We start from the raw sequence: 25,323 nt of genomic DNA on the forward strand, positions 1-25,323 counted from the left end.
ATCATAAGAGTAATTCTTACTTTTGATGTGGTTCAAGCTTACATCCACATCTCAAAAATAAATTGTATTTCACGACGGTTCAAACTGCACCCAGTGTTCCTGTTTATATAACAGTATAATGATAACTTGAACTGACCTTGGATGGGCCAAACACACGATTGTTTGAAGAAGAAACAAATTGTGCCATTATGTAGGTATGAGTTTGCGTGCGTGTATGCATATATAAAAAGGAAGTCACCAGCCTCAATAATAGAAAGCCAGGAAACATTTCTTTCTTTCCTTCTATCCTGTGGTGTAAGATTAATGGGAAGTTTGTGTGATAACAGACCATACAGAGAAAGAATAACATGCCACACAGACACACATGTTGGTTAACCTGAACCTACAACCTTTATTGGACTGGTTAAGGTGTGTGTGCACAGGAGCAGATTTGAGAGTCAGGAAGGAGAAGGTGAGGGATGGGCGAGAGAGGGGGGTGGATTATGAGAGAGGACGTAAGAGGAAAGGAAGGAGAGTGGAAAGGTCAAAAGGAGAGGGAAAAAATAGTTGACAGCAGCACTATTTTTGTGGAGTCGTGCAGCCTTCAGTTTTTCACAGGTCTCTGAGAGGCTTTTTGCACTTGTTTCAGGATCTGTTGGGGATTCCCCCTCTGGAAAATCCCTTCCTCCAGAGACAGACAGAGAGAGAGACCAAGTCCAACACTTAGCTGAGCTGCAGCCACTACTGTAAAAAGCTGGGGGAACGTAGTGACAGTGACTGAAGATTGGAGAGCATTTTCAGAGTTTTATGGTGGCTTTTATATGCAATAACAATTTGAACAGTCTTTTTGTCTCTACCTTATCCTGCTGCATTCCTTCCTTACTGATGTATTTTCTTGCTGTTATCAGATTATCATATTTTCAGTCCATTGCTCCACAGCTGCTACATCAACATAAAATCAAAAACATTGAAACCATATCCTGGCCATTTTTTGCCTTGTGTTTCCGGCCTATGATTCTGCATCTGTGCCTCGTCGCCTGATTCGCCTGCTTCAGCATCGGCGCTCTTGTCATTTCTCTCTCTTGTTCATTGAAAATTTAATTCACCTCTCTCCTCCCCGTGTGCCTGAAAAGTACCTTCTGCCTCTAGCTTGGTTGTCCCTGGGAAATGTAGAAATGAGAGAAAATCATCCAGTCGGCGATGAAAAAAGGAGAACTGCCATAATGAATATGTGTGCAGAGAATGTGGGGAGTTGTTATTCTACTTGGACTATATGTCAGATATGTGTTTGTCCATGGAAGACCAGATAAAGGGCAGAGGACTGCAGACAGAAAGGAGGAAGGAGATGCACATACAGTATGCTGTTCTGAACTGACAGATTTGATAATGCATCAGGGCATGGGGCACGCATAACACACACACACACCCACACACAAACACACACTCTTGTATACATACGCTCTGAACATTACATACTGAAATATGAAAATTACACTTAATACACATAATAGCTTAAATTTCATAATAAAATTCCCATCTTTCCATCAAAATAATTTGATTTACATGTTCCAATACTGATCTTTGAACCATCTGATCTCTAAATACTCCTATATCCGTGTTTGTCGGGGATATAGGAGGTCCTATCCGCCATCTTGGCTCAGATTCCTCAGTTTCTCTGGAGCTAAGCTCATCTGTCTGCAGCACTGAGTACTCCAGCACTGGTTCTGCTGCTCTCTACTTAATGTTCACATCTCTCTGAGCAAAAAACTGTCCATGCATAATCTATGACTTCTTCCCCATGGCTTTCATCTAATATCGTTACCTCACTCTTCAATCCAACTCTCCTGCATGTGTTTTCCAACGCCGTCAGTTGCATGTACACAATGTGATAGTGTGCGCATCACAGGCTGTGTACACAGTTTGTATCACATTCTTTTTTTTTAACTATACAATCATACAACACACCATAGCCTCTCTATCAGTGACAGACCCTTGCATGAGCTAACATAGAGAAATCTTAATAATATATTCCTAATGCTATACTGTGGTAAGCGGCTATGCTATGATAAAATATACTGAATCAGTTCACTGACAGTGAATTCCTGGAAAAATAAAATCAATATATCACAACCTTGATCTGAACCTCCCTGCTCTTTCTGATTGGCTCATCGTGACATCAGTCAATATCATGAACACGTAAAGTCGCAGTTGTCAAGTCTCTATCAAGCAGTCAGCGTCGAGCGAGAAAAAGGGGCCGACGTGAGGTTTAACAAGAAGTTAATCAGAGCACCCTTGCTCCCTGATAAACTGAGGAGGAAAGCAGGGACGGAGGGACCTTTCCACCAGAGAAGGGAGGTCAGTCCATGAAACATCTGGAGGTTAGAGTCTATGATAATGTTTTCCTTTGTCTTCATACAAGAAAAACGGTTGTTAGTTGCAAAAATCAGTCCTATAAAGGTAATGGGCTTGATTACTGTTCAGATCCAGTTCTGGTTCCAGTCCAAATAGACACAATAAAATCCGGACCAACCCCCACAACCATCGCCGGCTCATGTCCTGTTGTGCTGATTGGTCGGGGGAGCTGTCCGTCAGCGTGCTCAGGGCCCGGGAGTGGTCAGCCTGGCGAACTGGTGATGGTCTTGACTGTGTAATTCTGGAAGAGTGGCTGCATGAACATGCCCAGTGTGCCAAACACGCACACAAACACAAAGATCCACAGGAAGAGGCGGTCGATCACCATGGCAACGTACTTCCAGTCCTCGCTCACCTGTAGACGGGGAGGGACAAAGGGAACAGAAAGATTAAGGTGAGCAGAATCAAACACTCTCTGATTCTCTCTCTCTCTCTCTCTATCTTTGCCTCTCCCTATGCGGGGGGTTAATAGAGGTGAAGGGTTAATGTGAGTGGAGACTTGTCCGTCGCACAGCTCTGATGAGGTCACACTTGAGTCACAGAGGAGCAGAAGGAAGTGAGGGACGAGCATGAGTGATGGAGGGCCGAGAGACGGAGGATGTGCTGACACTGTAACCCTGCCGTGATAACTTGGGGAAGCAGAGAGGAGGAGGATCTGACGAGGCATGCACTTAGACAGAAGAGGGAGGATTATAAAGCAGTCGTCATGACAACGGGATGGTTACTATGTCTATGATAGACAGAATTATAGCGGATTGTTAATTCCCGTGTCAGTTTCTTTGAGTCCAGGAGAGAAGGCCGATCTCCTAAGATGCCTTGAGGGAAAGCGATAAAAGATGCCACCCTCACTCTGTCTCCGCGCCTCTGTTCCAGTTGTGCTCGTTCTCTATGCTCGCGTCATTCGGCTGCTATAATTATATGTCTGCGTTGAATATTCAGAGGACTATGATTGCATCACCAGATCCGTCTCCTTTGCTTATGCTCTGCTGTAGTCCCCCCATGTGTTTGAAACAGCAGATGTAAACTGCTCTGCTGTTAGGCTCGGTCCTCACTTTAACATGATATGACACCGAGCGGACAGACCCGCGCTGCTCATGATGCGCTTCATGGTAGAAAACATATGCACACAACATACGATGGTTTATATTAAGGTTGTATACACACAGCAACAAGATAATATTTCATTATGATATGGAGAAAAGCCTGAGCAGAACATGAGCATGGGGGTATTTTAAGGTGACATCTGTTTATCACAGATGTATTTGTGTTGTTGGCAGGAAATTGCAGACGAGTAATCTGCAGCAGCACAGAGGATTTATCAGCAGCATCACCTGCCTGGAAATGTAACCTTGTCTTTATAGTTTTATGTAAAATAAGGTCAAAAAATATAATTAATTGTATGTGCTTTTATTCATACCTAGACATCTTAAATCACGTAAAGTGAAAAAAATCAGTATGCATCTGTGTGGAGTAAAGCTGATATTGTGAATGTTCTAGTCAGTAGAAGCCTATTCACACATCTAGCAGCCATGGAACAGTTAAAATTGGTCTCTCTGGCTACCTGAAAGTGTAGGTCCAAAATGTTTACCTAGGACTAAATGTGTTCCAGTTTCTTTCAAACCAAAAGTATCAAATTCTTTTGTTTGGCGCTCAGCACGTAGTGTGCTGTGTTAGGTTTTTGCTATGCTTCAGAAATGCAATAGTGAAACAAAACATTGAAGTTGCAGCCAATAAGATCAGATCAGTGCGCTATAGTAACAGGGCTAGAGTCAGGGGATGATGTTGTTATATTCATAGTAATTAAAGCTGTTTTTTAAAATAATCTTTTAATTATTGTAAAGTCATTTGTTAAACCGTATCTAAAGAACTGCATCTTTAGCCAAAGTTTCTGTAAAATGAAAAATGTGTATCAAATTTAAAAGTCCAGTGTTGGTCAGGCTCCGACTAAAACGTAATGCCGTTTATAGATTAAAATAGATAATGAATACTCACACTCTGATCATCATCCTCGCCCTTCATGTGGTTTGCGATGAAGCGCACTCCCTCCACAGCCTCCTCAAACCCTGGGCAGGCTTGAGCCAGCAGGGCCTGAGTCAGAGGGGGACCTCCTGGTCCTGGCTTCCCCCGTGTCTTGATTCCGGACCCCCCTTCCCGGCCCTCCCTCACTCTGTTCAGCCCATCCATGGACCCTCCTCCTGCTCCTCCAAGATCCCCCCCAAACTTTTTCACTGACGCCCGGTTCACGTAGCAGGTGCACGGGTCACTGTCCTCCTTTCCGAACACCCCTGTGGATGCTCCCCCACCATTCCCGCCTGCACCACCCAGCCCAAGCCCAACCATCAAGGCCCCAGCCTCCCCGCTGCGCCCTCCCTCCTTCTGTTCCTGTGCCCTCCTTCTTTGGCGTAGCCGCTGGCGCTCGCAGCTGTTTCTAGGTTGCCGCATGAAGAGCAAAGCAGGAAGCTTGTTGAGGAACACCAGCTTAACCCAGGGGGGCATTGTGTGTGTGGTGGGGGAGCGGTGGTGCACGTTGAGCACACACACACTGGTAACAATGGAGAAAGTGACAAGGACCATGGTGAACATCAGGTACTTCCCAACCAGAGGAACGTCCAGTGAAGTGGGAGGGACAATCTTTGAGATCAGCAGCAGGAACACAGTGAGCGCAAGCAGCACGGAGATGCAGAGAGTCATCTTCTCGCCGCAGTCGGACGGCAGGTAGAAGACCAGGATTGCCAGTGAGGTGATGAGCACGCACGGGATGATGAGGTTGATGGTGTAGAAGAGAGGCTTCCTACGAATGATGAAGTCATACGTGATGTCCACGTAGGCAGGGTCGGCCGGGTTCTCATTTCGTCTGCCTGGCAGGGCGATGATATCCCACTCCCCACTGGGCGTAAAGTCGTCCATGCTGGCCACATCAGCTCGCAGCACAAGGTCGATCTCGGTGCGGTCGTAGGTCCAGGAGCGGAATCGCAGGGTGCAGTTCTGCTGGTCAAAGGGGAAGTGTTTGACCTCGATCTTACAGGCTGACTTATAGATGGCTGGGGGCAGCCAGAAGATGCTGCCATCGTAGGAGACCACAGCGTTTGAGTAGAAAGACACCTCGTACACGCCATCAGCACTGAAGAAGAGATGGAGAGAGTTGAAAAGGATGAAAGGATGAGGAGGAAGACAAAAAAGAGGAAGGGTCAAATACAGACATTTGTGTGGAGATTTAATTAAAAAATAACAATATTGTAAACAGGAAGTCTAATGAGGGTCATTTCCCCCCAAGTCTAATGATTAGCAAAGCGTGACGCATCTTATTATGCAATATGGGTTTATTACACACACACACACACACACACACACACACACACACACACACACACACACACACACACACACACACACACACACACACACACACACACACACACACACTGACACATGCTACTAAAAGGAACAAGATAAACGTGCAGACAAAATAGGAAAATCGGCCCTCGTGTCACACCAGGTCGAGTCAAACGGCTCGAATTAGACACATTCGGGTTAGAAGTCAGCTGACAACATTAAAGCTGTAGATTGAATTTCCATCCTACTCAAGATCTTGGGAAGAAAAGCTAATTAATGATGGCTAACACTGTGAGAGGTGACTTAGAATTCCTACATTTTGACTGATTGACCCTGTAAGAAACAGCTGCTTCACTGCTAATCTAGCCTCAGAATCAAACTGAGACTTCTAAATGAGGGATAATCCTCCTGTTAAGGTGAGAGACGGGGGTTTGACGCAGTGAAGAACACTTGGAGGGTGTAGCCTGTCGACCTGGGGTTTGTGGGATTAACATGATCATTTTATCCAGAGCTCTGTGGATCAGGGATCTTTTAATCTTTAGTAAAGTAAAGGCACAGGCAGGGTAAGAGGAGAAGGCCAGACAGCCTGATCACTGCACTCTGATGAGCTGATTTACATACTGTAGGCTGACACTCCAGTTTCCATTACATTGAGACCAGTGGTCTGCAGCATCCCTACGTCACACATGCTGATTGTAATTAAATACTTATAAATTAAATGTATTTTAATGGCGTTGAATGTTTAATGGCTGATCTAACCATATTGACAAGACCTATGCTTAACTCTAGAGTGGCAGTAGAGCAAAGAAGGAAGCAAATAAATGAAGAAAAAGTGTTTTGTAAATTCTACTTTGTGTCCTTTCATGTCTCCTGCACTACACATTGTGACAGTTGTTTAGTTTCTGTTTGTACTGGATGGGTAGTTGAAGGTGAGCGAGTGCACACAATAAACATTGAACAAAGGATGTGAATGGGGATCAATAAGGGCTGCAGAGCTGAATGTTCGTCTCCCTTATGGATTCATCCCCGCCATACATTTTATGCATGGCCAGCTGCATATTTTCCATTATGCAAATTATACAAGATGTCATTGATACGTTTGTAGAGGCAACATTTTTTCTTAGTACTAACTTTGAATTCAAATGCAAAAATTGCTGATTATCAAGCATTTTAAGAAATTTAAGAAGAAAAAAAGAGTTGTGTTTCAACATGTGTGTTCAAGTGCATTAAGACATCTACTGTACATGTAGTTGTGCTGATCTCTCTGCATGTGTTGAGTGCAGATGACTCCATCTTTGAAGTGTCCCATGAGACACGGGGGTACCGTATAGTAACACGGCATGAGTGATTGCAGCAGACATATTCAGTCATGTGTGGCTGCCTGCATGTATAATCTCTGGCTTTTAATTGATGTTCTTATTTATAGTGACTAACATGGTTGCAGCTGAATGAAACCACCTGGGAGTGAGCTCTAAAACATTATTTGTTTAATATGAGCATTGTATATGCTTTATTTGTGCATGTTTATGAGCATATATGCACGCATGTATGGGCCACTGTGTGCCTTCTGAGGTGAGGACAGGGGGGTGAGCGAGTGACTCACTTGTTGTAGAGCACCACGTCAGGCAGCCAGATGTGTTTCGAGGGCAGCCTGACCTTCATCATCCCATCAAACTCCTCAGGGACCCAAGTCAGACGGTAGTCCTGCCACTCCTGAGGGCCAATACAAACAAAATGCTTAGTCACTCATCCACCAATCAAACAGCAGCAGGAAGACTTGAGAGAAAGTCTATCCATCTGTCGGCCGGTCTGTGGTCAATATGACACATCAGGAGCTGTGTAAGCCTAGGGAACAATTTGTGCTGTCAGTCCTTCTAGCGAGAGAGAGAGAGAGAGCAAGAGTAGCAATCATGTCAACCCTGACCCTGGAATATAAAACCAATCATCCAAATTAAAACTGCATCATCGACAGAGAGGTTGTCCCTGTGTGTGTGTGTGTGTGTGTGTGTGTGTGTGTGTGTGTGTGTTTTGTTTTGGTAATGTCCTCTGTGTAACCTTTTGTTAGAGACAGCATTATCTTGTTCTCTGTGTAATGGGTCGGTCATTGACAGCCGATCTGTCGACTTCTTCTAAATTACAGCCATGTTAAAGCTGCACCGCACATGTTAGATAGTCTGTAGTCTGCAGTAACTTTGATGCAGTGTGGTCATAACAGCGAGTCTCAGCTCAAGACAGCTGTCCTTGGCGTCCCTACTTATCCATACCTAGTGAACCATAGAGCACTGATGGCCATTCTATTCTCCGTTACATGTCATAAATCCGTATAAGACGTGTGTACGTGTGTGTGTGTGTGTGTGTGTGTGTGTGTGTGTGTGTGTGTGTGAAGGTAAGACAGAACTTTAAAACCATCTCATTTAAAATGAGAAAGCTCTCATCTTTGTGTCGCAAATATCTAAATATCTCTGAACATATGCCTGTGTGAGTTGTTCTAACACCTGCTCTCAAAAGCAAGCACATATGTTCACCTATCATGTGTAAATGTGCGCACCTTCATGCTCCACCATCTAATCGAGCTCAGCTGTAAGTATATGATAAGCCAGCCTTATATAAAGAAGGGTCGCAGCCCAGTCAGAGGTGCATTATTCAGGTTATAAAAGGTCTCACGCAAAATCATAAGCAGCCTAATTCACAAACAGGAAAAAACAGGTGTTCAGCGGATCGTCATTAATCTGTTTCTTTGGTGTGAAAAAAAAAAACAGCTTCAATCTCACACATACCAACCCAATTCTAATATTTCTCCTTCAGATTTTCTTTTTCAGGGACATGTATTATTTGATGTCTCTCTATGTCTCTGACACTAGACACTACCAGTCATGTCGTTTCTCTGAGCCGCTGCTCCACATGAGAGGAGGCAGGATTAAACTTGCTGTCAGCCACAACTAGTGAAACATGTGGAACATAGGGATGCATCTATTCCCCTCCACGAAACACTCCACTGTTCATATGCTACAGTATGGTCTGCTGGTTTAAAACACAATGGACCGTGATTATATATTGTAAATCAGATAGCAGATATAGGTAACATATGATATATGTCACTTCTATCCAAGTTCCTTGTGGTGAACTTTCACCGAGATGGCATGAAAGCTGTGAAATCATTGATAAAACCATCCAAAAATTAAGACAAAAAATTGGATTGGCCTTTATTCAAATGATGTTTATTTTTTCCCTTTGTGTCAAATGAGAAAGAGAGTCGGAATTCTCACCTGTGTTAGCCAGACGTTGGTCGTCATCACCTGTTCTCTTTCATGCTGAGGAAGAAGTAGACATGTACATTAAAAACGTTATTATCGTGAAGTGATTCATTATAGCCCTTACAACAGGTTGGAGGATGTGTGTGACATTTGTTTGTTTTTTTTAAGTGGCATGGAGTTGACACAGCAAAGCTGAGATTTAAAAGAATAATATTTTTTAAACAGCATCCTACATTTGTGAAATCTGGGCCTGATAATGTGTTTGGTGATGACCTTCCTGTTTGGTAAATGCTCGTGTTTGATTAGCTGTTCACATGAAGAAATAACATGAAATGAAAATGGAAAAAGTAAATCTTGAAGTTTGACTGTCTTTTGGTATGCTGTCAGCAGGGTCACAGAAAAAAAACAAGACTCAATTGTATTTAACTTGGTGGAAGACTTTTGGAAACCAGGCTGTTATATTTAGGATTATTTTCTGCTTTTGAAAAATGCAGTGGGAACTTTTCTGCATTGTAGAAATCCATAATAATTGAAGAGCTGAGATGATGCCGATTCAGCTGAACAACATTCTATTGACTTCTCCTTCGTTGAACATAAAGTGTTTCCGTCTGCAGGCTTTGATAACATAGAAGATGCTGTATTAGCCTTGGCACAGACACTTGCATGCACAGACTCTGTGCAAGCAAGTGTAGTTAAATGCGGTATTACTAGATCTGAAAATTTACTTCCACTGCTGCTTTTTTGGTTTGCCTTGAACAAAGACATGCTCTGAATAGATTTCCATAAAACTTGAGCAGCTCAGGCCTTAGGCCAAAGACCAAATGATGAACAGACTAGCAAGAGGTTTCCTAGGATTCACACCACTAGACAACTTCATTTTTTGGCTTTAACAATGAAGCTTAAAGACAAATCAGATTTTTCAGAGTCAAAATCCATTGAGTAAAATGTAATTCTCCAAAAAGAACAGTGACATTAATCAGCATTAGTGCAGTCTTAACAGCTTACTAAACACTTTAATAGTTTATACAATGTTTTTGAGTCGTTTTTTGAATTTAGCGAAAATTAAACGATGGCTAGATTATTTGTTATCCGTGTTTTCAGACAGGCGAATACAGACTCCGACACACACAGTACAACAAGTGTTCACACTCACCACACTGATGAGCTGGGCCAGCGATACCATCAGCTGCACAGTGACCAGCTCAGAGCCATTAGTCGCAGGACGGATCAGTTTGTTATAATGGGCTGGATTCAGGAGATGCTCCACCAACCGCTCCTCCGTGTCTGCCCCAAGGCCTCCTGTAACAAGAAACACATTACCATCATCTGCTTCTGTGGTGAGATAAAAATGTAGCTGCCATTTCTGAATTTAATCGGATATGTCCGTCGTGAAAAACACAAGAGCATAAATCTGTGTTTTGCTACATCAAGCCTGGCTATCCATGACAACGACGGCAGGAGGGAGAAGTGGATAGTAGGATTTTACTACCCCTTCTAGAAATGAACAGTCTATAAATATCAGTAATAGGGAACTGATGAGCCCCCACCCCCAACTGATTTTGTGATGAAAATATTTATTGAAGAAATACAATTAATTTTGAATTTTTATTTTATTTATATATTGTATTAATCCCACAGGGGAAATTCGGGTTTACAATCTGTTATTGAGAGACATGCTACTTCACAAGCAAAGGCCTGAAATACACACAGGCACAAACAGGACCTATGGAGAGAAATCCCAGAGTAAGAGCGCACGCGAGCTGTTTGGGGTTTGGTGTCTTACTCAAGGTGACCTCAGATGTCCCAGCACACAAGGAAACTGTCTCGCTCAAGTCAGTGTTTCGAGAAGTGACCTGTTACCTCTTCAGCAGTCCGTACCAGGACTAAAACCTGTTCCAAACCCAAGTCCCTACATACTGAGCTACCATACAGTAGGCCTACACAATACATTGAGACATCGACTCGCTTTCGTTTTTGCTATATAAACCATCTATGATAAAAAAGATGTATAAGAACTGAAAAATGTTATAGGCTGTTTTTTTTTTTGTTTTGTTTTTTTTACGAGATGAAGTTCAAGTGACAGGAGAGTTGCCTGTTGAACTTTCCTGCTAGTGCACCTGCTGGTAGGTGGCGGTAGTGCACCTTTAAGCTGGTTTGAGGATGAAAGTGCACATGCTTACAAGACTTATTATTGATTGTAAACAGTATATGTGCGACTACATCAACAAACCCATTGGTAAAACATAATAAGTTCAGTTGAACAATAATTTAGTCGATTATTGATATTGTTACCTATGTTAACGCCAAAAAAAAAAAACAGAAAGTGCGTTAGCATTGAGGATGCTAACGTGGACGAGACATTTTGCGACCGGTGGAGAATATTGAGGACTCTGAGGGGAAGGTGAGGAAAAGGACTGTATGCCTTAGCTGCATTTAAACTTTAAAGTTAGCATCGTGAACTGAAAAATACTGTCGCTACCTCTGCCGTTTGCGGTGTGCTTTGGGCCAATGTTTGGTACAACTAGCAAACAGATGCTGCTGGCTGAGCCGGCGGTGATGTGTAGATCTGCTCCCGAAGCGTCGCTCAATCATCTGATCGCCACATACAGTACCACAAATAGGCACATTTCGTTGGTTTAAATTGTCATTTGTTTTAGACTGTGATTTTAATCACCTTTTTGAACGTATTGGTGACGTCCAATTGTTATCAACGAATTTGTGTGCTTCGGTTGTACATTTAGCACCGTGTGTTTCCTTTTCATGGATGGAAGATCCGAGTAGATCGAAACGTCGCCCTGGTTAAATAAAATTGCCCATTGGAAGCTGAACAGTGTGCGGACCATAGGCTATTACTTTTCTTAGCAGTTAGTACATTTCTCGTACTGCACCTGTATGCATTTTGCCTGGACAAGCACCCCCCCCCCCCTCTCCCCCATTTTTTATGGATACCTGGCGTGACTGAATCTCGTTTTTCTGTCAAACACGAACATTTCTTATTGTTTGTCTTGTCAGAATTCTCGAAATTCAATTGAAGCCCTCTCAGAAGCCCTAAACCCGCAATTCCCTGGCACTGCTAATGTTCTGTATTATACTGAGAGTTTAAGCCTTGGAACCATGGCATTACTCACGATAGCCGACTAGAGCACGTCAGCACGGCTCGATACACTCTCCTTACAAGACGTGACATCAGAAGAATGAGTCAACTCGTCTGCATGTCTGTCTCTATCGCTATCCTTTCAGTCTCTACCACTCTGTCCGTGCCTCCGTACTGTCTCCCTCCATTCTCCTCTGCCGTGTTTCACTACTCCCAAACTGCCAGTCTTACATAGCTTTGGGTTATTTTCACTCTCCATCTCACCCTGTCCCTCTCCGTCTCTCCCTCCCTCCATCTGTAGCAGACTGTAGTCTTATCTGTGTGAGCGTTCAAGTTAGGGCAGAGCTGTCACAACAGCGCACAGAGGAGGGGGGGAGGGGTTGTACTGAGAGACACGATGTCCTGCACCTCCTGCTCTGCACTCCCTGCCTCTCTTGCTCTGGCATCTGCTGGCTCCTGTACTGCATCCTTTACCCTCTCAGTTTTCCCTCACACGTTTCCCCTGAAGATCAACACAGGCCGTCTGTTGCCGTTACCTTGGTGCCAACGTTATTATGGTTAAACCTACTATTATAGAGGGTATTAAAATATGTTAAAACTGATTGGTTATAAATTAACATGTTTGTTTTTTTAAATTCAGGATAAAGCCCTTGAATTATCCGCTCCCCCCCTAAAAACATCCATATAGGCTGCATGAAACTCATACAACAAAAGACAGTGAACACAACATTTACATGCACTACATGTCGGTATGTGTGTCTGATCTAACTTGAAGCTGTTTGTTGGCACTTATCCTTTTTAGATCCTTGCTTGTGTAGCTTCTTACTCTCAGATGTTGACAAAAGCGTCTGCTTAATGAAATGGTAACATTGTAATATGAATGTAAAAGTATCAAAATATTACTGACAATATTGTACTGTTAAAATGTTATCAACAGTAGGATACTGTTAAATCCCTCGGCCTAAATTCCCATGCATGAAACTAACAAAAAAAAGAAGAATAGCCAGAATAAATAAAACGTTGCCAATAGTAGAACTTATTTATTAATCTTTTAGTTCGTAAACAAGCAGTGACATTATCTTATAAAGCAGAATGTTAAGATACATTGCCTTTTCCCACATTTTATTGTTATAATATTACTATTTTTTTGTTGGGATATAAAATGCATATTTAACTAAAACATTGTCGAAGACTTGTGAAAATAGTGATGCACGTTTCATAGGTCAGTATGGCACCGGGTTGCCGGTTCGGTTTAAGTCCAGCATGGACCAGTTTTATTTAGAGTGGACTGGAAGTGCAAATGAACACCCTGTAATACATGTAGCTCTTGTGTGTGTATATTGTGTGTGTATATGTGTGACCTGTGTGTAAGTAAAATAAAAAATATAACAGAGCAAAATAGACTAAATATCTCCAGGAGGAGAGCGATTGCCTTTTGTACCTCCAAAAATAATAAATGAATCAGTAATATCATAGTACGATGGATCAGTAATGATAATGATAGTAAATTGCATCCCTATCGTTTGCACATGAGGAATCAGAGGAATTATACAAAGATAAATAGAAAGTGATGATAAAGCAGAACAGGTGCATTTGAGATCTGCAAAATGAAAAAGCCAATTCAAAAAGGTACGAAGGAAATATACTATAATGATGCAATTAGGATCTATTTTTTTTACCTTTCCCATGAATGTGTGCCTCTGAAATGCTCTCTAACACTGTTCTACACCTCCACCTTGATCTTTAACTCCCTCGTCTCCCTCTCTCTCTGTAGCTGCTGTGCTCACTGAGCAGGAATGATGACCTCTGTCTCTTGATCAATGAAGTCTCTATTCATGCCCTGTAATCTAACACGCGATCCCCCCACCGCCTCATCACAACCCCTTTTAATCTCCTGCCTTCTCCTCCCTTCCATCTCATTTTCTTTTACTTTTATGTATGTTTCAATCATCCAAGCAGGCACATATATTCCTCTCACTCCCCCGACTGTCTCCATCGCTCTCTCCTTCCTGTTATCTCCATCTCCCCATCGCTGACAGCCACTGTCCATTTATTGCCCCTTCCCTCGCTAATCCAGCATCATCAATACGCTTCCTGTCATCACATGCGTGTAGCACTCTGCTTGTTTATTGAGCACAACCGACAGTTTGCTGTTTATGTGGATACGTGTGTGTGTCTTCTTTGTGATCACATTCATGAGGGAAATAAGCATAGCTGTCTGTTTCTGCGCCATATGAGGAATGTATATTATTCCCTGAAGCACAAAGCAATAACACTGAGACAGAAAGCTAATATAGCTCACTTAAACAATGATGACGCAGAAAAAAGTAGACCCTATATTTCCACAAACCTTACTTGTAATGTAAATTCATACCCAAAATAACCAGAAAGCTGCATGCAAATCTGGCTAGATTCCTAAAATAATATTCACAAGTTCTAGAAAGATTCTTATATTATATCTGCTTTACATATTACATCATATTTATATTAAGCACCTTGAAGTAAATATGCACTTTAATCAATAAAAATATATATTTCTGAACTAGGTCTTTGCTCACAAGCTTACTCAACCTTGTAGCAGGCACAAGCTGATTCACTTCATCTTTGAATGTTCATATCGACGGAGTAGTGACATCAAGAGAATTGCTGTTATTTTCTAAAGAAAAGAGAAGCAGTGAAGAAAAGCTTCTCAGTAAATGGCTACGGAGATGACGACTGAGACTCACTTAACAAGAAGCCAAAACAAAGCTCAAGGCTAAGCTGATGTAACACAAGCAGAGCGTTTCAACATTCAAATTCAAGCATCGTCTCCAGCAGCGTTAGCTTGTTTCATTCCTTGATATTATGTGAAACATTTGACGGGCCGTTGAACTGGTTGTTTCGCCCCACCATAAGGCAGCCCTACAGGGCTAACAACAACCCACAAATAAACACAATAAAACACACTATGCACCTTACCATAGTCAAAACTAAGGGGTGTATATTTTCAACAGACAGACTAAATGATAACAAAGATCAACTGAGACACTAATACGACAATACACAACAGCCGATCCCTGACTGCTCGGCACAGCAGTCTCAACTCCAAAAGCCTCTCTCTTCCCGAAGCCAGCACAGGGCTTTTAAGCTCTGAGGCCAGGTGCGCCTCGTTGTGCAATCAGTAGCTTCACCTGGGCTGGAAACAACAGAAGGGGAGAGGGGACAAACAGCACAGGGAGACATACAGCCGTAACACTAGTGCTACTTTTTTTTTTACTACTTTTGGCAAAAAACATTTTATTAAAGGATCTTTAAATCAGGGCATAGACTGCCTTTAAGTTTTTGCATGATCTCCAGCACATACTACAGTAAAGAACCTCTGGCACATGTATACAGCTAGATGTATGTTGACACAGACCAGAATTGAAATGAAGATTCAGACACAAATCATTTTTAAACTTTTGGAGGATCGTGCATCTCTTCGCTTATATGCACTCTCTTAAATTCTCTTCATTCCTGCTTATTTCTATTTTTCCTAAAATAGTTGCATGCACACGCTCAGGATGAAAGTCTAGACTAATATTTTATGGCACTGAGACAAATTAGAGAGCCGAACAGCCTCAGTCTATTCTGGTTATTCTTATCTCAAGAACAAGACTGCAGAAAATAAAACATGCACACACTCAGGCCTGATCAGTGTGCACAAGCATGCTGACCCGGTTGCTCATCAGCAGCACTTACTAACGCTTCAAAACAAAAACGGATCTCTCTGTTTGGCTGCCTCCACGTACGACACTCAGTCATGCCAAAGGCCGAGCTGAGTGGTTGTAATGTTGCTGGTCGCTTGAGTTGTATTCTGGTTGTTTTCCAGTGCAAATATTGAAAACTTAATGTGACACTATGAATATTTCAGCAGGGCTCCCCATTAGACTCCAGAGCGAGGGAAGTTACGTACATGCAAACACACTGAGACGTCAGCGACACAGTGCAGGAGCAGATGAGATGGAAGCCATATTGAGTGTGGGGCAGCCTCACAACTGAATCCACCTCCCCTTCTGATCACCACATCAAAAGAAAGTGTGTAAGTTCTACTAAAAAGAAAACTTAAAGAAACTTATTTGATCCATTAAAGCATCAGTTGTTAAATTTTACGGCATGTGTTGCTTCCAGTTTACAAAGCCACTTAAAGGCGGGAGTACGAACACTCTGGAAAGGAAAATGAGGGCGAGACGAGAGCTAAATTAAATTATCTCACCAAGACGATTACAGTGATGATTTGGATTTATACAGCTCAGTCAGATGAGAAAAGGTCGGAGGGAAAGAAGGGTCATTCACTGCTTTCCTCACTGCACTCAGCCAAAAAGGCTTTTTGGCTGCAGCAAGGACCTTTTATGCTGAAATATTCTTGAATCAATAATGGAGGGATCCATTGATCTACTGGCAACACCAAATTGGCTGTGTAGTGGTCATAGAACTGAGGTATTAAAATTGATCCTCCATTCGGCTGCAATATCAAAGCACTTCAAACACAAAGCCATCCCACTGTGCACTAACTCAGGGCTGAAGCCTTATGGTTGCCAAATTCAACAAAGTCTACAGCCCGAAAAGAAAAAGCATTTCATTTTGTGCTCTTTTAATTTAAATCTTTTTTCCAAACATTCAATCAATCAATCAATCAACCTTTAACCAAATGCAATTCAGAGTGCTTTACAGCAACTGAAAAAAGAAGAACCATAAAATAGTGACAAAACAGGGTAGAAATAAAAATTGATTTAGAAGTAGAGAGGTTAACAACACTTCACTAACAATCCTCACGTGCATCTACTACTGTCTGTAATGCTTTCTAATGCCAACATGATGATGTAAGGCCTTACACAAATGCTGTCAAATACTGATAAAAACTTCATGAAACATCCCATATGCATCTGATTTGATGATGTTTTTAAAGAAAATTAAATACATGCAGCATAAGAAGGAAGAAGTTGCACTGAAATGACGAGGCCAGGGGGAGAGGGAACCAAGAGATGACAAGCCGCCATTACTGCAGTAGCTTCTCTATAAATCAAGCGGCAACCTCCGGCCTTAAAAAATGAAGCCAATGCGGAAGTGCAAAATCCTGCAGTTTGTCGAGTGTCCGCTTGAGGCTTGCTCCAGGAACCGCGGAAGTCACATACACACAACAGGCAAAAGATCCCTTTAACGTGTTTACAGCCTGGCACAATAAACGAAATATGTCTGATTAGTTATAGTCATCACTGGCACACACTGTACCGGAATATATTTTTAATGATTTTACGATTGTTATGTGTTATCCATAGTTAGTCGCGTAGCTGACATGATTGACAGGTGGGCGCGATGTAACAGTTAGTCAAGAGGCTTAAAACCCGCCTCAGCTCCAGCTCGCAGCCTGTTGTTAGTTTGACTAAAAGTTAGGCTGAGACGGCATTTCCAGCATGGCGGCTGCTGCAGACGAGCCTCCAGAACCCCCTGCCGTGACAGATGGCTGACGTCACTCAGGCTTCCTCCATACAGTCTATGGTTTTAATGCAAGCTGTCCTAAGAAGTGAACAATTTTCTTCCTTTATCACCACCTTCTATGTAACTTGACTTTTGACAACGATGTAAAGGACACCTGGAAGAACCTTTGTGGTTCTCAGCTGCTAAAACAGTCATAACAAACTTAAACTTTGGAAGAAAACAGGGATTAAACAATAACACACTCTATGAGAGCGGAAACTTTACATACATGAACTGGCCGACAAACATATTCTTCATTAGAGGATTAAGAAAAATCATAATTAAAAGTAATTTATTTCCTCTCTGAGTGACATGTAGATGGTATTTTGTTGTTCATCAGCAGATGATTAATGAAATGATCTGGTGTAATGTTTGTCTATTAGCATCATAATCAGGTAAGACAGCATGTAATCATTACAGACCATTCGCATCAGCACAAAAAAAGAAAGTATGTGCTTAACGATTTCTATAGAAACATTTCACTTTACTCTACAACCACAAGTATCATTTAAGTCCATAACAGCAACAGACAGCACATTGTACCCTATTTATATTAGGTTAGGGTTCATGTATATATTAATATTTGTTAGGTTTTAATGTACAAGTTGTGCTTTATATCTTTTGCTTACTATAATTTGTCAAAAACAACTTTAATTTGCTCATCCTACTTCCCATTAAGTCTCTTCATTCTCTTACCTACACACACTCAAGCACAAACAGCATCTTGTCCCAGTCCCCCTCATTCCGTAGCTTTGTTTTTGGTAGCTCTGGTTCTGCTTTTTTCTTTTCATTATTCATTAGCAGTACACTAAAGACACTCAAATTAGTTATTTAATTACTCTGTTATCACCCCAGGTGGTCCATGTGTGTGGAGGCTTGTTGATAATGACACGTAACACAACAATTATAGACTACAAGTATAGGACAGCATCAGCAGCAAGACACTGCAGAACTATATTGAAACAAAGGCATGAAAAGCTTCAGTTTTAACAAGAGACATCAAGCCTTAATCAGTGCATTAACTTAAGGGACGTACCAGCGGATTTCACTCTTTATCTCTCTCCCTCCCTCTCTCTCCCTCCCTCTCTCTCCCTCCTCTCTCTCTTGCTTGCAAGCGAAGACAAAAATTGACAGATTTTTAAAAAGGTCAGCAATTATAGTTAGGAGGGACCGTGAACACATGGGCAACGCACCCGAGTATTGTCTATGTGTGGGAAACACGGTGACATGAATTGCAAAGAATAATTTCTGCTGATAACCTTTCCCTTATTAAATATTTTTTGGGGATTTTTTTTTTCAAGTAGGACTTAAAAGAGCTACAACTAGTCCCAAATGAGCCACATGTGGCTCCGAGAGCCGCATGTTGAGTATCACTGTTCTATACTTATAGTAAATACATAAGCCCAAATAATCAAATACAATCATGAGACAAACTCTAGAGCTCAAAGAACACGTTAAAAAAAGCCATCATCAAGCCATGAGTAGTCTGGATTACTAATCAATCAATAATCATACAGCCTTTGAATTGACCAGCTGATCAAATGAATGATGTGAATGAAAGCAACCACAGCAGTCGATCGCTGCTTCAACGGCTTCTTTTATGGAAAGATATGCTATGTCTCTGTGTAATGGAGGCATTTGAACAAAATTGCATCATCAAACCAAAAAAATGCTTTAACCTCCAAAACGTCACAAACTCTTTTAAACTTGTTATCCAAGACACGCTGTAAGGCCTAGCTTTTATTAAGTAATCTTTATATATGAAACAGTAAACATTAGCATGTCTTGAACCTATAAAGCTTTTTCACCTTTAGCTAGTCAATACCTCAAAGATTCCAATTATACAAAAATATATACAAAAGTTTTCAGTGTAATGTTCTAAAGCAGACAAAATAAGGACAAATTATGTTCAAACATTGATAGATATATATGCTCTACATGTTTTCCTCAAATTGTTAAAATCAAGAACATGCAAGTAAAGAATCAGCAGATAAAGAGTTACACTGACTGAGGGTATGGCTAATTGTGTCCTGTAAACCTTTTATTTAAGACATACAATTAGGGTTGATTTATTATGTATTGTATTGAGATTTTACAGGCTAACGTGCTCATCTGTCAAATGAATGGCAGTCTGGCTTTCTAAATGTAATGGTGCATATTTCAGGCAAAGCAATAAAATCCATCATTTGAACTCCCAAACACCCGTCACAACAGCTATTATTTGGAAAGCCATCAATCGTGCAGCCGTGTTGTAACCCGGTCGATGCTGGCGCTGCTGCGGCTGCCTGACAATAATATGTGCACATGCCGTCTGACACAAATACATAGATTTCCATGTATAGAGGCTGTAGTCACAGATTCGAGCGGCCCAGGTTGGAATCAGACCTGTGGCTCCTTCCAGCATGTCACACCCCCTTTTCTCTCTCTGTCCTTGATTTCAGGGTCTATCCACCATCTTACCTCTAAATAAAAGGCATAAAAAGCCCCTTTAAAAACCTTTGAAAAACAAATAAGATTTAATTTGTGGTTGTGTCGTATTTTGCAGAAATCCTGATTAAAAAAACAACGACACAACAAATGCTCCTTTCTTTTTGCCGATAAGCATTATTTTTTCTAGAAATGCCTGTATTTTTCGTCGTTGATGCACTTTTAGATTTTTTATTACGTAACTACAAAATAAACAGACAAAAAGAAAGCTGTATTATCTTTAGTCAAATTCTTCCCTCCCTGAGCAACGTAAGCACAGCCCTGCCTCTACTGTATGTAAGTCAACCATTTTCTTATATGTTCTTAGAGCAAGGCAACATTATTACTCCAAACTTTCCAAACGTCTCTTATCTGCCTCTTCTTCTCCTCTGCCTGAGTTTCCATTCGACCTCTGCGCTCTCCCTCTGCCTCCTCGAATCTCCCGGGCCACACTCTGCTGCTGTGCACTGTTACTATTACTGCTGCACACTCACAATCTTGCACAAATCACACATGAGAGCACGCTGTTTAACACATGGCATCACACATGATCTCACAGAAATATGCAGGCCTCCGCTATGCGTTTGTAATAACAGATGCAGCCAAATATCCACTGATCTGATCCTGTTGCTGCTGCTGAGTGTTGGGATTCGGTCCAAGGAGATACAGACAGAGTAAATGGGGGGGGGGGGGGAGAGAGTGAGATAGAAACAGAAAGTGACAGAGAGAGATAGAGACAAAAGGAGGGCTGCTGTAATGTGCAGGTTGAGATGCCGCAGAGATCAGTGAGCTGGAACTGTGCAGCAGAAAAGTGATGACAGGCTAAACGGACCGAGCAGAACTTTCTAGACTCTGGCACTGCCAAAGGAAATAGTAAGTTGATACTCTATAAGTGCAGTGACAAAGAATACTCACACACACATGAAAAGAGGAAGATCCAACATGTCGGCTTTGGGATGCAGATGATGAAAAATGTGGCTGTGAAAACTTATCCCAGTGCACTTTTACTTCCTTACTTGATGAGACTATTGCGCACTGTGCTCCATATCCAGTAACCCCGGCATCAGGTCAGCGCAGCACCACAGACCTGTTTATTATGCATGGCCTGCAGGGGAAATGACAAGAGGCATCCTCATCACACAGGAGGAGGGCTGCGGCCTCCCGGCAGAGTCTGGGACAGGTGGTGGAATGTCCTTCAGTGTCCAGTGTCAATGACCACTGAATTTCAGACTCCTTTCGTGCACGTTTGTGTCTTTCTTTAGAGTCTTATATTTGAAAAAAAGCGTCATTGTTATGACTTGTGTCCTCTCACATTCTAGTGTGGGTTTGTGCGTGAAAGAGAGGCTTGACAACTGTCTGTTCTCTTCTGCTCTTTTTATATGAGAATGTGATATGAAGAGCCATGAGCTAATGTGAACAAGTGTGAACGCCTAACAACTTAATTTACTCTGATGTTGTCTTTTCTAACTATGTGTTGTACATTTATGTGTTTTATTGCGACTAAGAGGGGCGTCCTTTAAAGGTGTTATCACAAGGTGATGCTCCAGCTGTGTTCACGGCCATGTAAGCGTGTCCTCCAACCTGTGTTTGAGCGCACGCTTGTGTGTGTGTGTGTGTGTGTGTGTGTGTTGAGTTTATCGTCTCTGAGGATGATGCTAATCAGATTTTCTCCCTGAAGGGGAGATGACTCATTAGTACTCCACTGCTCGTGAATCTCCTTAAAGTGATATATCATCTTGGCATCGTTTTCCCGTTTTGTGAGCGCACCCCTGTTTGAACTCAGGGATGATCAACAGACAAATCCAAACACTTGGGAGAAGGCAAATATTATTCAGCAAATTTTGAGCCTCGTCATAAACAAGACAACATTTCTGTCACATGTGGTACTCTATCAAAATCAGAGTCAGAACTAGAGCCAAGTAGGTTTCCATACACAAGGAATCTGTGTCGGTGTATTGTTACATTAAAATAAACAGGGACTTGGAGGATAAATAGAAAAGACTCAAACGTTTTGCAAGTCATGGAATATTTGTACAAAATTAATCTATATGTTACCAGTTCTGACATTGACCTCAATTATTATTGCTTACATTCTTCAACCTCTTTAATGGATACAAAGAAACAGAAAAAGAAACTGTATAAACTAATAATCTTACTGCTGTACAGTTTACATAATTGTTGTACAAAATGCGTTCCTGTGAGCATTGAGGTTGTTATTAAAATGGTTCTTTAACCTGTGAATGAAGTCACTGAATATATCTAAAATGCAATATGATTAAAACCATTATAACAACACATCAAACACTCCTCTACTGAAGTATTACGAGCGTATCCCTCGTTTTGTGTGTGTGTGTGCGTGTGTGTGTGTGTGTGTGTGTGTGTGTGTGTGTTCGTGTGCGTGTGCGCGTGCTAGTGTGTCTGCGAGCTGATGCTGACATATAAATTGCAGATTTGTGGAGGTCAAAGCATTTGATCCTTCACTGTATGTCTTTGCTGCTGGATGTATTGTAATGTGTGTGTGTGTGTGTGTGTGTGTGTGTGTGTGTGTGTGTGTGTGTGTGTGTGTGTGTGTGTGTGTGTGTGTGTGTGAGAGAGTGTGTGTTTGTAAGAGAGACTGCAGGAGCATGTTGTCCCCATGGGTGATGATGAACAGTTAGTCAAAGCAAGGCAGATGGCCATTTTTCCTGTGTGTGTGTATGGATGGAGGTGTGTTGGGGTGTTAGGATATGGGTGCTGCTACACAGGCCGTGACAGTCTTTTTGCTTGAAGGCAGTGAGCTGGTCTCTGCTCCATCTCTACTTTGGCTTGGCTGAAAATGTTTAAAGCAGCCTTGATTCAGCCAATCAGCGGATGTGCTTCTTCCTCTCTGCTCGAGGCGAACTCTCACTGAACAGAAATTAACACTGCATTAGAGACAACTTAGGGAGGTGAAATATCCCTCAACACCCTAATGGCTTCACACTTAACGGATACCTCATCCACGTTGGACACATTACAAAAAAAGACAGTTGTAAATACAGCCTCATCTACCCAAAGCACGTCCTTTAAGGAGACAAAGAGACCGTTTATCAGTTTAAGCTGTTAAACAGAAGCAGAAGGTTTCTCCTGTTCTGCTGCATCACACATCATTTGTCCTTTAATGACAGGATGTTGAAGTTGTTTTAGCTCAACGTGCCTCTCATTAACCTGCCCACTCAATGCAGGACCTCAGTGTTAATGAGAGAGAGAGAGAGTTAGGGGGGGGGGTTGGGTGGGGGGGGGGGTTGGGTGATAAATTACTCCATCCCTCTAATGTATATCCAGAGAGAAACGGTTTAAGTAATGCTCTTTTAGCAGCAGGTTGATGTTACTTAGATTGCATGCGGTGGCAGAGAGCTCAATACCTTGTGTCAGTTTGGTTATGTGTGTGTTTCATTTGAGAGAGCTCATTTATGGAGCCAATTAGCAGCAACGGGTAGGTTAAATTAAGATGCTTTAAAATGCTTCTCGTGTCTCTAAACGTGTCGTTATTCAACCTAATCTGCTGCGAAAACTGTGTTTTTATCCCAACAAAAAAAAAAGCCATGAATTAAAAAAAACATAGTCACAAGTTAATTCTATATAAAAATGTATTGTGGTAAAACGACATATGGTGTAACCTTTTAAAGTAAGGGCTCTAAAACGCACAACAGCACGTATCCATAATTAAAGCATTCCTGTTACATTACACGCTTATCTTACGAGCTCGGGCATTTCTTTCTATATTACGCACATGTAATTCAGAGGGGGTAACGTTTCGAGAAACATGGTGACACGGCATCGAAAGAGTCATTTTCACCACATCTGCTTCTCCTCTGCCACTCCTTATTGTTATTTTATTTTCATATCCTCCTGCTCTAGCGCTCGATGTGCTACGTTTTATTTTTGGCCCTTTTAAAGGTGAAGACACACACATAGCAGCAGCAGCACGTCGATGGAGCCATTACGCGGATAAGTTACTCACCTCCCGCGATGGAGAGGACGGTCAGCAGCAGCAGCAGCAGCGGCGGCGGCGGCGGCCAGCCGTCCATCATCTTACGTGCGTCCGAACCCGAAAGGTGTTCACCGCGATGGAGAGGCTACCCCAAGCACACCCGCAGTGTTCCACCTCTTTCTCCTCCACCTCCTCCTCCTCACGACCGAAACACTCCCTTCAGACTCTACCTGGCATGATGACGTCAGGGCTCTCCTTTTCAGGTCCTCACGTCTTCGTCGCACGGAAAAAAAAAAAAACCCGCGAAATAGGTCTACTAATATTTCTGCAAGGGGGGGGACAGGTGAGCTGAGCGTTGGGTCGTGCTGTGCGGTGCGGTTCTGGCTGTCCGTGTTGGTTGAACACCGCTCAGCGATGCGACGCGCTGGAGAGGCGGGGGGGGGCGGGGGGGGGGGGGGGGGGGGGGGGGGGGGAGGCGGGGAGTGGAGGATGTGGCATACCTCAGAGGCTCCACCGCAGCTCGACTTCAGCGATGCCCGTGTGTTCCCCGCACGGAATCAAACGTCACACATTCAGCTCACCTAGGCACGTTATCAGTGTTTGTGGTTCTCCACTGTGACCTATAGTGACTTTGGGAAACTTGGTGGCGCATTTCATCCGTTGTCTTTACCTTTAGTGGGGAAAAAGTTGTATTGCAGTGGTATTCCCTTCTTCTTGTTAATGCTTTTTTTTTTTATCAAGGAGCCAAAGAAAACACATTCAGCACTAAGGAGCATTTTAATGGAAAAAAAAATAAAGAATATGTGTTCAGTAAAAGCAAGGCAATATTATAAGAACTTAAATTGTCCTATTAAAATCACCTCACACAAACTAATGCATTTAATATGCCTTTTAACAACTTCTTAACCCTCAGCCTTCCTCTTCAATTTGGAGAACTCATATCACCTTGACCTTTTATATCCCTTGTTCTTTAGTTTTTCTTCTGTGACATATTCATCTTATGTCCATTTTTGTTATACTTCCCCTCTAGGCAACTGAAATAACCTCCAATCTCCTTCCACAAAGTCAAACATGCAGGAGCCAGATAAGAAGCCCAGGAGGGAAAAGCACAGGTAGGTGGAGGATGGGATGGATTTAATGAGGAAGTTAATCAATTGGGATAAACAAATAGAAACACAATGCTCATTTTGGATATTCAAACATGCTTACTGTTGCAAATGCAGACAGACATAAATAATGATTCTTATGGTGAGGGGTGAAGGGAATGCAGCAAAGAAAGAGGGGTACAGGGAGGAGGGAGAGGGGGGGATTCAAAACAGTGTGGGAGGCATGGGGAG

At 42.3% G+C, this 25,323-nt stretch overlaps 1 protein-coding gene across 1 annotated transcript; it reads right to left on the reverse strand.

The window, feature by feature from the left end:
- Positions 1-367: 367 nt before the first annotated feature.
- chrnb2 (cholinergic receptor, nicotinic, beta 2) lies at positions 368-24,408 on the reverse strand. Its single transcript, XM_020641958.2, has 6 exons — positions 24,017-24,408; positions 10,132-10,277; positions 8,991-9,035; positions 7,328-7,437; positions 4,384-5,512; positions 368-2,746 (listed from the first exon to the last, which is right to left on the reverse strand). The coding sequence occupies exons 1-6, from the start codon at positions 24,084-24,086 to the stop codon at positions 2,594-2,596; spliced, it is 1,653 nt and encodes a 550-aa protein (XP_020497614.1). The 5' UTR covers positions 24,087-24,408; the 3' UTR covers positions 368-2,593.
- Between the last annotated feature and the right edge of the window lie 915 nt (positions 24,409-25,323).

Source organism: Labrus bergylta, chromosome 8, assembly GCF_963930695.1.
Source record: "Labrus bergylta chromosome 8, fLabBer1.1, whole genome shotgun sequence".
Lineage (NCBI taxonomy): Eukaryota > Metazoa > Chordata > Actinopteri > Labriformes > Labridae > Labrus > Labrus bergylta.

Excerpts from the sequence above, each read along its gene's own strand:
- chrnb2 (XM_020641958.2), bottom strand. The coding sequence starts at position 24,086 with ATGATGGACGGCTGGCCGCCGCCGCCGCCGCTGCTGCTGCTGCTGCTG. Across the intron at positions 10,278-24,016 it reads CGTCCTCTCCATCGCGGGAG|GAGGCCTTGGGGCAGACACG; the intron begins GTGAGTAACTTA and ends TTCTTGTTACAG. Across the intron at positions 2,747-4,383 it reads GCGAGGATGATGATCAGAGT|GTGAGCGAGGACTGGAAGTA; the intron begins GTGAGTATTCAT and ends CCCCGTCTACAG.